This window comes from Candida parapsilosis, contig 006372 (assembly GCF_000182765.1).
Source record: "Candida parapsilosis strain CDC317 annotated contig 006372".
Classification (NCBI taxonomy): domain Eukaryota; kingdom Fungi; phylum Ascomycota; class Pichiomycetes; order Serinales; family Debaryomycetaceae; genus Lodderomyces; species Lodderomyces parapsilosis.
Genome location: NW_023503283.1, coordinates 942,758 through 957,206, shown reverse-complemented (window position 1 = coordinate 957,206; position 14,449 = coordinate 942,758). Strand labels below are relative to the sequence as shown.

Sequence of the window (14,449 nt, the reverse complement as noted above, 5' to 3'; positions counted from 1 at the left end):
GATAAAATGTGAGTGAGTAATTAATTTTCTCTTGTTTGATAACGTGAAAGTGGCAACCACACTTTTAATTCAACACGGTTTTACTAGCTTTCGAAACAGCAATTGCTTCACGACATTCGCTTAATTAGATTTTAAAAGTAGTTGCTAGCAGGCAAGTTGACACAATGAAGTATTCAATATTATTATCAATTGCAGTTGCATCAACAACGGTTGTTGATGCGTTCCCAACTTTAAAGTTTTGGCAAGATGTTGTTCCATTAGGTCAACAAGATCAGAATAATCAAGCAATTTTTGTCAATTCACAATCTAATGAGGGAAATGAAGGAGTCCAATTTGAAATTCAACTGGTTGATGTTGAACCACAAGAGGGTGTGGAGAAGGAGGATTTGTTACAACAATACGAGGAATCCGAGTCGATCACCATCAATGACATAATTGATGAGTCAGTTTATCTGAAATTACCAGAGATTGACTCAGAATTGTTACAAGCAAGTATCAAAGAGCTGAATTTGAGAAAACGTGCTGAATCATTGTTCAAAATTGCCAATTATTCCACTAAAAAATATGGTCACCCAACTAGAGTCATTGGTTCACCTGGACATTGGGCCACCATAAGATACATTATTTCTGAGTTGAAGAAACTTGGTGGATACTACACTATCAAGACGCAAAGTTTTAATGCCATTGATGGTCATATTGAGGATTATTCATTGTTGATTGATGGTGTTCAACCAAAGAGCTTGAAACCATTGGCTTTGACTCCACCAACAACTGATAAGCGTCCAGTACATGGGAATTTGGTATTGGTTGAGCTGAATGGATGTTCGTTACATGATTATCCCCACTTGACCAAGGACAATATTGTTTTGATAAAGCGAGGTGAATGTTCATTTGGTGACAAGTCCAGAAATGCTGGTAAGTTGGGAGCAAAAGGTGCAATCATTTATGATTCGCAAGGTGCTGTTGCAGGTACATTGGGTACGCCTAATGGCGAAGAAGTTGCCACGGTTGCTGTCGATGAAAAGGATGTTGATGAATACATCAAGAAGTTGAAGGTTAATCCTAATCACAAGTTTGAAACCACATTGTATGTTGATTCATATGTTAAAAACATTTCCACTATTAACGTTGTTGCTGATTCTGTGTTTGGTGACCATGATAACATTGTTTCATTGGGAGCACACTCAGATTCAGTGGGAGCCGGACCAGGATTCAATGATGATGGATCTGGAACCATATCATTATTGGAGGTTGCTCAACAATTGACAAAGTACAAGATCAACAATGCTGTTAGATTTGCTTGGTGGGCAGCTGAAGAAGAAGGATTATTAGGTTCAAATTATTATGCTAGCCATTTGTCCAAACTGGACAATAAAAAATTGAGATTGTTTATGGATTATGATATGATGGCTTCACCAAATTATGAATATGAAGTTTATGATGCCAATAACAAAGACCACCCCAATGGATCTGGAAACTTGCGTGATTTATATATTGATTGGTATACCGCTCATGGGTTGAATTATACATTGGTTCCATTTGATGGTAGATCAGATTATGTTGGTTTTATTGAACAAGGAATACCAGCAGGTGGTATTGCTACAGGAGCTGAGAAATTGAAAGATAAAGAAGCCAAGCGTAAATTTGGTGGTGATTTGGGCAAAGCATTTGATCCATGTTATCATCAATTGTGTGATGATTTGTCGAATCCTAGTTATGAAGCATGGGGGTTGAATACTAAATTGATTGCCCATTCTGTGGCTACATTTGCCAAGACATTTGACGGGTTCCCCAAGAGAGACGAAGGTAAAGATCAAGTACAACAACAGCTGATTGGTGGTGATGCATTGTTTACCAGAAGAGGTGATTTGTATGTGATTTAGAGAGTGAACTTCTCTTCGGGCATGTTTTATTACATAGACAAAAGTAGAGGATACAGTAATTACTCCGTTTACACCCCAGTCTTAAAACATCGACGTCCGATAGAATGAATATTCTCATTGTCCACATCTTTTGATAATGCCTCCTATTATACCCTTGTGCTTTTTTTTAACGAAATTTTAATTTTTTTTGCTTTAGCTTTGCATTTTGCCAAACTTTTTGTTTTATCTATTGGGAACAAACCAGCGATTCTAAAGCCAATTAGTATATTTTTGCTTTGTCAACTCTTTGTTGCGGGCGATTGTCTAGAGTCCAATGATGAATTTATCATTGGTGACTACATTGGAAACTACATTGGTGACTACATCAGCTCCATTCTTCATGTAAATAGTTTTTGACAAGGGAGCTTATATAATATCTTTAACAGGTTTGAAAACCGATATATCCAAAGGCTGCAACAAAAGGGATGAATGCGGCGGCAAGAAGCAAACATGTACTCTGGACCCTTTCATCATTATTTTTATTTCATTGTTTGAATAAGTTGTATCGTTGTCAAGAATTAAAATTCTGTACTTTGTTGAATTTGTGGGTTTCGTAAATGGCAAAAACACCAACACCCTTTTCGACGCAAATTTGAAATACCGATCAAGTGATTAATTTTGCATGTTAGTTGAGAGTGTAGGTATAGGTGTAACCTGCATTCTCATTAATGCCATTTGTTTCTGTGAGCTAGCTCTACGCTTTTGAAGACTGACATGGGCTATTTAGGGTTATTCAGGGATTTTCACCAGTAGCGGAAATTGTCTCCAAAACAGTGATTAGTTGACGCAGTGAGCCAGAGACCGGACGCAAACGTGGTGGGGTTTCAGGTTTCATTGTTGGCGCTTGCAAAGACTTTCATCTTTCCTATTTGATTCGATTGTTGTTCACCTGTCTCATCACAATTACAAATATTTTCTGGTTTTACCTTGTTCAAAGTTACCTTTACCTGAAAATCCATGAAAAATGTCTCAATTGCTTCCCGAGCCACTGCGTTGTAACTCCTTATAGGGGTTTCCCATTGCATAAACTAACTTTGTCTCTATGACGTTCCGAAAAGTGTACGTACCAATCGATTGCTAAATACATTGGTTTCGTTTTTGTGCCTTCATCATACCTTGAACAAACTCGTTAAATTGTGGTATTGTCAATCCTTCATGTAGTGTGTCCATTGCCTGCAAGATGTTGCACGGTCACCTCCTCCTCTTCTTCTTCACTAAACTTGTAAAACTATTTATGAGCTTCTTTAATCGATACACCACTCTCTTGTCAGTGCCTAATCGTGGTAGGAGAGGGGGGGGGAGGCACGCCGTATTTGGGCTACATGTCCACCAGTGTGGCGTTCTTGTGTGTTCTTTACAAAAAAAAGCTAATGTCTTATTCAAGTCATCTTCCTTTATACAGAGGTTTGGGCTTAGGAGCTTTCCTGTTTTTGGTAGCCATGGTAAAGGTATTTTTGGTGGTGAAGTTTTGATTGATTTGTTATGGTTGTTGGTATTTTAGTTTGTTTTGCGCACACAAAAGCTGGTGCGCAACAAAATGGGGTGTGTGTTTTAACAGGTGATCTAAATACTAAGTAGAGGAAACTACACTGTGGTAACTGATGAGCCTCAAAAGTGTCATCTCTTTAGAGATAAAGCCAAGGTATACACTAATGAGGAAATATGAGGAATTGCAATTAAGAAAGAGTCTATCATGTCTCATCCATATATATCCGTCCGCGTAACTTACAGTCAGCCTTATCTTTTTCCTCCTTCGAGCCGTTTCTATGTGGCAATTGTTAACTCCATTGAGTTTATTATATTGCAGCTTTTAGGGTAAACTATTAGCTCTACCCACCAAAGCGTCACCCCCCCCCTCTTTATGCTCAAATCCTACTCCTCGTGTGCAAGTGCAGCTATTGCACCGCTGCCCTTGATGGTTAGCCCCACCACTTCAACCACTCTATAGTACTGTTGCTACTCTCATTTTATTCTGCTATTTTTTCTTCAAGGGGGGGGAGAGGGGGGAGGAGGTACAACTGAAACAAACGTTTTTCAAGAAATTGTAAAAAGAAGGAGGGGAACGAGAGAGTGGGTGAGTGTGTGAGTCTTTTGATTTTGATGTTGACTCAAACACAAAATCCGTACCTATCCTCATCATTGCTTTCCGTAAAGCTCCTAGACGAACAGAGACGCATAGGTAATCCGAAATTGTCATACCACACATACACATAACACACATACACATAACACACATATGTATGTATAAAAGAAACACATGTGGGTGATCTCTATAAGAAAAACGGAAGAGAGTGGTGTGAGGTCATGTGTTGTCTTAAAATAAGGTGAAACACAAAAAGAGTATAAGAAACAATAAAAGAAGAAGACAAAGAAGAAGAAGAAGACAAAGAAGAAGAAGAAGACAAAGACAAAGACAAAGACAAAGAAAAAAAAAATCTCCCCACAAATCACAAAAAGCAAAACAACAGCATTATACACAATAATAGTTAAGAGGATGATGCCACACAATTGTTTATGCGCCAACTCACACGACTTTTATACGTGAGTAGTAGTGGTGTTTATTATCGGATTACACTACTCCCTCCCTCCCCTTTCTTTCCCCCCCCCTTCTTCCTCTCCGTTCTTTTGCTTTTTTTATTCCCCTCTCTCTCTACTTCTTTAGTGTTTTAGTGAGCTTTAAAGCTTGGTGTTTAGCCAATCAAAAACACTGCACATCACGTGTACGTATGGTGTGTATGGTGTGTATGGTGTGTATGGTGTGTGTGTGTGTGTACACTTTTTCTTCCATCTTTACTCCTCTCCTCTCACCACACAACTAAAACAGCAAAAAATTCAACAACACAACACATACATACATACACACCATACATACATATATTCACCCCCTATCTAATTTCCTACAATATAAATATTGCTTCAAATCTCCACCTCTTTTATCAACCGCTCAATCTACTTTCTCTTTCTCTTTCTCTTTCTTTTTCTCTTTTCTTCTTCTTCTTCTTCTTTTCTAACCTACTGTTGGTATCAACACAATCACACACAACTACAAGTACTACTATAACTACAACTATTGCTGCTTATCAGTTCCTTACTTTGTGCTAACACTCAGAAACTCCGAATAACGCAAAACCAAAACCAAAGCCAAATTTTTCTTTGATTGATTTGTCTTTTTTGCGCTATATACCTACACACACACACGCACACGCACACGCACACACATTTTTAGTCGTCACAATAGTACGATCTTAACTTTACCCTTACTAGGTTTTTTAACAACAACTACAACAACCACAAATCATGGGGGCACAAAAGAAAAAGAACAAGTCTGATGCTGTTCCATTAGATTTAGATAATATTAAACCATTGGAACATTTGCAGGCTGTTCCTAAAGCTAGATCATCATCAATCACTTCAGTTGAATCAGTTGAAGAGCCAGGTGTTGTGAAGCAAGTTTTGGTTCCACCCACTATTCGTGAATTTGATGAATTGGAACAATTTGAAGCGTTTGTTCGTGATGAAACTTGGGATAATGAGTTTGATTATTTCCATGGTAGATTACATTACTATCCACCATTTGTCATGAAGGAATGCCATGATGATGTTGAAAAGATTAAACCAACTACAAATAAGAATTCGAAAAAGTTTAAGCGTAACTTGCAACACCACATTCAAAAACATTTGATTAAAGATTTGCAAAAGTGTTGTGGTTATGAATTGAATTTTGACAAGGGGGAAATGACTGAATCGTTTGATAAATTGTCTTGGACTTTTAAAGATGAAACTGATCATGGTTTTAGTAAAGAAGAAGAGGATTTGTATGATAGACATTGGAAATTGCAATTGGATGTCACTTGTACCAATGATTCTGCCATGGTTGATGTTGATTTCAAAGCTATTCCAATCTTACATTAAGGGGACGGAGTGAGTGAGAGAGAGGGAAAAGCCTATTTTTACGAAATGAAATGAATTTAAATGAATATTGATGATGATTGTTATGATGATGATGATATGATGGAAATGTTTTCCCCTGCTTTTTTGTTATGTGAGTGATTTTATCTTTTTTAATAAATTGAAATATATAGTTGAAGAATGCATGTTATTCTTTGTTGTTATGTGTTGAATTGCTATGAGTATGGATTTGTTAGTTTCAATCTCGTTGTCTTCTTTATCAGTTAGCCTTAGCCTCTCACATGAAACATTGATCAACTTATAACTCGTACACCATGCTCTTTTGTATGTGTGTGCAATTGCCAAATCCTAATTGAGTAAACTTTGTTTCACCTAAAACACACAATTTGGTGATATTTTTTTTACAACCAAAGTTTTTAACATTCACACAAACTTAGCATAACTCAGTACAGTCAATCGACTAAACAAGCAATAGAAGTGGTTTGAAGACATGGTGTCCGATTGGGAAAGATGAAACTTTGGCTGAATGGGCTAGATACATTCTGCACTAATTCACATATATAAAACGAAGATGTTGCAAATTTGAAATCAGTTATGATCGATTGCTCAAGATCTACCTACCTGCCTACCTGCCTGCCTGCCTGCCTGCCTGTCTGCCTCCCTACAGAGATGTCTACACTGATTATGATGAATGAAAAGTCAGAGATTACTGAGGTTGATGTTCCAATCACTACAAAGGGAAATGTTTTCATGTTTTTAAAGTTGAAACAAGACTGGTTGATTCTATTGTTGGGTTCAACTTTTATGGCAATATCAGCTGTCAGCACACCAATTTCAACTATCATTTATGGTGATATCATTGGTGCATTGTCCAACTACTATCTTGGTAAGTTCACATCGTACGATGTATTTATTCATCATTGTTTAAAACTATGTGGTATATTGATGGCAGTAGGTTTGGGGAAAATGATTACTGTATGGTTGGGAATGTCATTGTGGTTGAAATTTGGAGAAGTGCAACAACTGCGTGCAAGGCTGGCAACATACGACAATTTGTTGAAACAGGATGCCAAGTGGTATGATCAAAACCCAAATATAATGGGAGAGCTAGCTCAAGTTAATCGATGCATTGAGGAATTACGTTCAGGAAATGCTGAAATCATGGCTGAAACCGTACAAACAGTTGCGTTGATTATCAGTTTGATCATCGTGTCATTTTATCAATCATGGGCCATTACCTTGATTATCATGGCATCAGCTCCCGTGATGGCTATTTGTGCTTGGTATTTTGGAAGTATTACTTATCGTGCTCAGGAGCAAGAGAATAATCACAGCTCAAATGCAAGTAAAATTTTGGATTGGTGTCTTACTTCACCAATGACAGTCAGAGTGTTTAATGGGAAATATGTTGAAATGGTGAAATTTAACAGGTTTATCAATGATTCAGCTAAAGCATACTATAGAGTGGCCAATGCTATTGCGGCAAATTCAGGGACATTGAAATTTCTCACATTAATGATGTTTGTGCAAGGATTTTGGTTCGGTAATTACTTGTTGATGAGGGATAGCATCACTGTTAACCAATTGTTTACATGTTTTAGTTCGTGCTTGATGTTGGGACAATCTATATCCAAGATTAGTCAGTTGATGGCAATAATTAATACTGCTCATGCTGCCGCTAGTAGAATAGCATCTTATTTGCAAACATTGAATGAAGATCAGGAATATAAAACAAACACGATAAAGTATCCAATGGGGTGTAGTGGAGAGATTGTGTTTGATAATGTTTGCTTTAGCTACCCCGCTAGAGAAGAATTGGTATTGAAAAATACTTCGTTTACAATTGAAGCGGGGAAGATGAATTTTGTTATTGGTCTGTCAGGTGCTGGCAAGTCAACTTTACCTCTTCTTTTGATGAAATTGTATGAGAGGAATAGCGGGACACTTAAAATTGATGGGCTTGACATTGACTTACTTGACTCATGCTGGATACTGCAAAATTTGGTTTTACTTCAACAGACTCCCGTCATTTTCAATGGCACGATACGAGAGAATATCGCCCTTGCGGTAATTGACAATTATGACTCCATTGAAACTGTTCCAATTGATTGGATTTACGAAGCGGCTAATTTCGCATTATTGGATTTGGATTTGGAAACAAAGATTACCCCATTGTCGCTATCTGGAGGTCAGCAACAAAGATTGGCTATTGCAAGAGCAAGGTTAAAGAATCCTCCAGTATTAATTCTTGATGAAGCATTCAGTGCACTAGATTATCAAACTAAGGAGGTTTTACTTGCACGTGTGCGAGCCTGGAGAAGAGGCAGGACCACAATTTCGATAACACATGATTACAGAAATATTGAGCCACACGACAATGTCATTATGATGGCACATGGACTGGTTGTGAAACAACAGTCTTTGTTTAAAGAATTTGTCAATTTACAGGATGGAGATGTCACATTGCAAAAAGACGCCGAGAAGCATGATTATATCACAGAGAGAGTATTGACAGTGGAGACTGTTGAGGAATTGGTGAAAAAAGAGTCACTTATGGGAACTTTTGCAATTTTAAAGTATTGCAGTAGCACAATTGATGCAAAGACTATCATTATCATCGGTATCTTGATTTCCATCTTGGAAGGTGGTGCATCCCCGGTGTTTTCCTATTGCTTTGCAAAATTGCTTTCCACCACGGTTGAGGCATCCATTGGTGGAAACATGACCAGACAAATTATTCAGTGGTCCGGTATATCCATTGGAATTGCTTCATTTATCGGAATTTCAGCCTACGGTTCCAAATTTTTATTGTCGTACGCCAGTGAACGATGGATTGTGATGTTGAGGAAACTTGCGTTTGAAAGGATCAATGGACAAGACATGTCCTTTTTCAAGGAGATGAAGACAGCCGAAGTAACCACTTTGTTGATGAATGATGCACGTGACTTGAGAAATTTGGTGAGCACTTTTTTGTCAGTGATTGTCAATTTGGTGGCTATGGTACTTGTTGGAATTATATGGTCAATTATTGCTGGTTGGAAATTAGCCCTTGTGGGGCTTTCATTTGTTCCATTGATCTTGTTAATTACCGCCGCATTTAGTATTGTATTACAATCGGCTGAGAACAAATACAAATCCAGTGTGGTTATACTAGAGACCCATGTTCATCAAACGGTGAGTTCCATCAAGACTATCAAATTGTTTGCCATGAATCGATACTTTGACGACAAGTTTAAGCAGTGCTTGAGCAAAGTGAACAAGGATGGTAATTTTCGTGCAATTCAAACTGGTATTGGATATGCTTTGAATGATTTAATTGCAGCAATTGCTACTGGAGTTATATTGTATTACGGTATGGAGTTGACGGGGAAATCTGAGTATAGTCATGAACGATTGTTGCAAGTGGTGACTTTGTTAACCTTCACTTTGGCCAATGCAGCCAGTTTGATACATTCCCTACCTGAAGTGACCAGAGGTCAGCGAGCGGGAACATATATTGTCAAGTTACTTGAGCTGACGCCATTGGCTAAAATCGAGAACGATGGATATGATATGCCTCGGCCCAATGACGAAGTAATCAGTTTCAACAACACTAGTTTCAAGTACGACGACAATTATGTTCTTTGCAATGTGTCATTTAAAATTTTCAAGAATCAATTGGTTGGACTCGTGGGTAAATCAGGGTCAGGAAAATCAACAATTTCATTGCTCATACTACGTCTTGTTGATTCAAATTCAAACTCCATCTCCATTTACAAACAGGACATATCAACGGTGAATATCGATTGGTTAAGAGAGACGATTAGTATTGTGCCACAACTCCCCAAATTTTTTGAAGGTTCAATATTGGAAAATCTTGTGTATGGAATCAGTCCCACCCGGCAAGTCAATTTCAAAGAGTTGAAACATCATCTTCGAATATGTGGCGTGTATGACTTTGTAATGTCATTGCCAGAAGGGTTACACACAAGAGTTGGTGAAGGAAACAATACATTGTTGTCAGGAGGTCAATTACAGAGATTATCCATAGTTCGAGCATTGATTAGACGGCCCAAGATTTTGATATTCGATGAATGCACCTCCAACTTGGACCCCACAAACGCAAGATTGATTGTGGATTTGATATTGAGTTTAAAGAATAAGTACACCATTCTTTGCATCACTCATGATCAAGAAATGATGAATATGGTTGATAAAATGTACACTTTGGAAAATGGAACAATTGTATAACTAACAAACTAAATACCACCTCGTTTTTTTTTTTATATATATTAACTAATGTTGAAATCTATTTGTACTTGATAGTAATTGGTGGAACATCTACATCCTCACCTTCTTCATCTTCACAACATGCTTGCAACACCAAGTAATGTACATGAGCGGGAATATCCTTCTTTGTGACCAATTTAATCACTTGAGAAATGGGCAAATTCAATCTTTCTTGCTTCTTTTTAGGTGGGAAAAATGAAGCATACAATACCACAACATCATATGACAATATCGAAATCTCCAATTTATCTTCATTGGCAAACTTGTCAATCAACTCTTGTAATGTCAAATCTCTATCAATTATAATTTGATCCCAAACTTGATCGTATTCCTTAGCTCCATATTTACCACTTGCCGACTTGATGGGTTCAGAAAATCCAATAAATGGTAATGCCAAATTGATGAATCCATTCTTGTATTGTTCGATATCATCCTTCTTGTCCACAACCTTGTATAGTTCAAGGCACACCAATCCAGTGACCAAGGCAGTGGTGGTTGCAATTGCTGGGATAATCTTACCCGCAATGAATTTAGTCTTGTGAGCATCAGCAGTTTCAATACCATAGTTCAACGCTCTACAATTTGAAGCAGCAGTGATGAATTCTATGTGGTGGTTGGTATCATCATCTTTTTCAAATTCAATTGGACTCAACCTGTAGCCAGCTAAAGTGCTTGGTTCAGGTAAAGATGCAGCAATTTTCCTCACTTCTTCATCGTCAGCAGATGAGGATAAGTTATTTGCTTGTTCTTCAGCTTCAGCATCGGTTGCAGCAATCTTGACACCTGATTTTGGTTGAAATTCAGGAATTTCAATCTTTTCCAACACCTTAATATCAATGTCATTTTGTTCCTTCAAGCCATAAATGTACGCCAATAAATTAGCGCCACCAATAATAAAATCCAAATGGTCCTTGTTGTTCACATCGAATTTTAAAGGAGTAGGAGCACGCTTTGGTCCAGACCAGAATGGTTCTCCAGTTGAAGTTTTGGCATCGTGGGGGAAATTGTACAACAATTGTTTAATTTCATGATTAAACTTGGTTTCAAACTCCAATCTTGCCCATTTGATACAATCTTCAAAGCTATATGGGCGTTCATTCAAGTACTTGGAGATGTTCTCCAATGTTCCCTTCTTGTCTGGATTTTGTTTCAAGGACAGCTCAACATAATTTGGTTGACTCAAGTACAAATTGACACTTTCTGGAGAGTCAACAAAGTAGCCTTGAAATAATGATTTAGCCCAAGCAATAGTGTGGTCAATCTTACTTGGGAATGAACGCAAGGTACATAAGGGGATTGACTTCTCTGGTGGATCATGTGATGATGAGTAAGATTCAGTCAAGAATGGCACCACAACTTGGGTGTTACCCTTGGTTCCCAAGGTTCCTGATTCCAATAAGGGCTTTTGGAAAAATACACAACGACTGTCCACGTATGTTCTTGCCTCGATATTATCCAATGCATTGGTGACCAAATCCAAATTGCTCCAAAATGCATCATCAAAAATATTTTGTGTTTCCGGTCCCACTTTATCTAATCTTGATTCTATTTTACCCTTCAATGCTGGATTCATGGCCTGTACTGCTTGTGCAGCAACGTCAGACTTGTTTTTACCAACATCCTTAGGTCTAAACAAGAATTGACGATTCAAGTTGGATTTTTCAATAGAGTCGTTGTCAGTGATGAATATTTTACCATCAGGTCCTGAACCTAATCCCATCATTGCCCAATTTTTCAACATTTCACAACCAATGGCACCAGCACCAACGAGGAAAATTTTCAAGTTGGCAATCTTGTCTTGGAATTTTTTACCAAACACGGCGATTTGACCATCATATCTCGACCCAATAGGTTTATTGTTTTCCTCATTACGGGGATACTCTTCTTTTCCGGGTAACGACTCCAATGAATCGAAATATAGCCATTGCTTGATCGGGGTGAACTTGGATGAACAACATTTCAACACTTCTTGAGCAATCAAACCACCATAGAATGCCACCATTCCTGGAATATCCCCTTGAGCTTGGTAAAATAATTCTTTCAAATACGATTCGTCAATATCTTCAACATTGTTTTGTTTTGCCAATTGCTCAGTATATGCAAATGCTTCATTGGCATCCTCAACATTATAAGGCCTTGGTAACCTTTGTCTCTTTGTCTTGAATGCATGTAAAGCTTGGAAACCAATGTGCAATTGTGCAGGTTTATCAAATTTGGCAAAATCAGAAATTAAAAACTCGGGGTTTTTCAATTGTTCAAGCAATGGTTCAAATTTGACATCCTTTGGTACTTTGACCTGAGTGTAAAGACCACCTTTTTTATATTCGCCTTCAATTCCATCCATTTTGATTTTGAATGCATAAGGTCCCAATACTTCAACCTTGTATATACCTTCATTTAAACCAGGTAATCCTTCCACTTCGGAAAACTTGACAAAGTTGCCATCCTCAAGTCCATGTCTATTCTCATCCAACATTGTTACAGTACCATTCTTCTCAATATCAGATACAATTCCTGATAAAGGTTCTTCACCAGTTTGGTCAACAATAGTAAACTTGTCTCCAAAATCAACAAAAATTTGCCCAAATAATCCACGAACATCGGCATTTATATACCCAATATCATTAGCATGGGTTATTTGGTTGATTATAATTTGTTCTTCCAAAGATATATTGGTTGTAACAATACATTTGAATTTCAACAATGTTTCCTCCTTGATATTGTCAACAACACTAATCGGAACATATGCATTCAATTCACGTAATTTAACAGCACTTACTTGATCTCTTGGCTGGCCGATATCTGATTCAGAAAGAAAGAATTGAGTTGATAAGTCTTGAATTTGCACTGGATTTGGATCGTACAAACTTAATGACTTGACACCAGCAAGAGCAATGTTTTTGGCAATTTCAACTCCTAATCCATTGAGTCCGATAACCAATACATTGGCATTCTGCATCTTGAGCATTGCCTCTTTGCCCAACACGTACAATTGACGTGAATATAAACCTTCATCAATCTCTTGTAATGGTGAATCTATTTGCATATTATCAGACATATTTGACTAAGATCAGTGTGTGTGTGAAATAATTGTGTCTCTCTATGGAATATCTGTCTCTCTCCCTCTTAGTATCCAATACAGGCAGATGTTTGATGTCCTCTTTCTGCTACAAGGAAGCAAATGATTTGTAATTGTGGTTTGGTTGTAAAAAAATAAAAAATGAACTTGACGGAAAAGAAAGTTCCAACACATATTACCATTGTACAGTAATTACAAATATCAATGGCAAAAAAAAAAAGAGCAAAAGAAGGTAGTGTACAATTGCTCAAAAAGAGTATCTTACTTTTCTGTTAAGCTCACTCCAATATGCAGGTAGTATAGTGTACTCGCCATCTATATCAGTATAAAAGTATCAGATATATACTTTAATCGTTTCCACGGGTTGTATATATCAATTGATGTTGTACGATACAGTTTCATACTCTTCAACCTTATACTCCTTCATCAACTGTCTTATGTCGACAGACTTATCCTTCGGATCCATTGTTTTCACAACTTTAGCAGGAACACCCATAACCAACGAGTTAGCGGGAACATCTTTAGTAACAACACTTCCAGCACCAATAACACACCCTTCTCCAATAGTAACCCCACCAATGATCGTACACCCTCCACAAAGCCAACAATTATCACCAATTGTCACAGGAAATGCATTTTCCAAAACTTGTTCTTGCTCTTGCTCTTGTTCGCTATCGCCACCACCGCCTCCTCCGATAACACGCAAATTGGGATCAACGGGGTGACCTGGTGTCAAGATAGACACATTTGTTCCACACATGACATTATCACCAATTTTGACTATAGAACAATCCAAGATTGTCAAATTGAAATTACTATAGAAATTCTTGCCCAAATAAGTGTTGAATCCATAATCGAAAAATATGGGATACTCCATAAACGTACCAGGTCCAACATTACCAATAAATTGGGAAAGATATTGTTGTTTAGCATCAGCAAATTCATCAGCTGAATTGTAATCGCGATATCGAAATTTACCATAATCTAGTAAATAATCTCTTGCCTTCATTCGAACATGGGTTAATTGTTGATCGGCTGGATTGTACAGCATTCCTGATATCATACGCTGGTAATTCTCATCGTCATGGGGTGCATGATTGAGTGATTGTTTGGCAAATTCAACCAATTCTTGATTCTTTTCAGTATTGACTTTCCAAGGAGTAATTGTCATAATGGTGGGGGAAAGGAGAGTAGGAAAGTGGCGTGTAGATTATACAAGGAAGCTGATATCTCTAACGAGCTTCTGTTGGTATGAGTTGGTTTCAAAATT

The 14,449-nt window shown here is 37.7% G+C and overlaps 5 protein-coding genes across 5 annotated transcripts; 3 read left to right on the top strand and 2 right to left on the bottom strand. All coding sequences in view use genetic code 12, as the record gives it.

The window, feature by feature from the left end:
* Window positions 1-164: 164 nt before the first annotated feature.
* On the top strand, window positions 165-1,883 carry APE3 (Ape3p; the record flags this gene model as incomplete). Its single annotated transcript, XM_036811337.1, has 1 exon — window positions 165-1,883. The coding sequence occupies one exon, from the start codon at window positions 165-167 to the stop codon at window positions 1,881-1,883; it is 1,719 nt and encodes a 572-aa protein (XP_036667783.1).
* Window positions 1,884-5,219: 3,336 nt separating this feature from the next.
* On the top strand, window positions 5,220-5,834 carry UCF1 (Ucf1p; the record flags this gene model as incomplete). Its single annotated transcript, XM_036811336.1, has 1 exon — window positions 5,220-5,834. One exon carries the CDS (start codon window positions 5,220-5,222, stop codon window positions 5,832-5,834), a length of 615 nt encoding a protein of 204 aa, XP_036667782.1.
* Window positions 5,835-6,518: 684 nt separating this feature from the next.
* Window positions 6,519-10,061, top strand: HST6 (ATP-binding cassette alpha-factor transporter; the record flags this gene model as incomplete). Its single annotated transcript, XM_036811334.1, has 1 exon — window positions 6,519-10,061. The coding sequence occupies one exon, from the start codon at window positions 6,519-6,521 to the stop codon at window positions 10,059-10,061; it is 3,543 nt and encodes a 1,180-aa protein (XP_036667781.1).
* A 58-nt stretch (window positions 10,062-10,119) lies between these two features.
* UBA1 (E1 ubiquitin-activating protein) lies at window positions 10,120-13,158 on the bottom strand (the record flags this gene model as incomplete). Its single annotated transcript, XM_036811333.1, has 1 exon — window positions 10,120-13,158. One exon carries the CDS (start codon window positions 13,156-13,158, stop codon window positions 10,120-10,122), a length of 3,039 nt encoding a protein of 1,012 aa, XP_036667780.1.
* A 394-nt stretch (window positions 13,159-13,552) lies between these two features.
* On the bottom strand, window positions 13,553-14,350 carry CPAR2_404210 (acetyltransferase; the record flags this gene model as incomplete). Its single annotated transcript, XM_036811332.1, has 1 exon — window positions 13,553-14,350. One exon carries the CDS (start codon window positions 14,348-14,350, stop codon window positions 13,553-13,555), a length of 798 nt encoding a protein of 265 aa, XP_036667779.1.
* Between the last annotated feature and the right edge of the window lie 99 nt (window positions 14,351-14,449).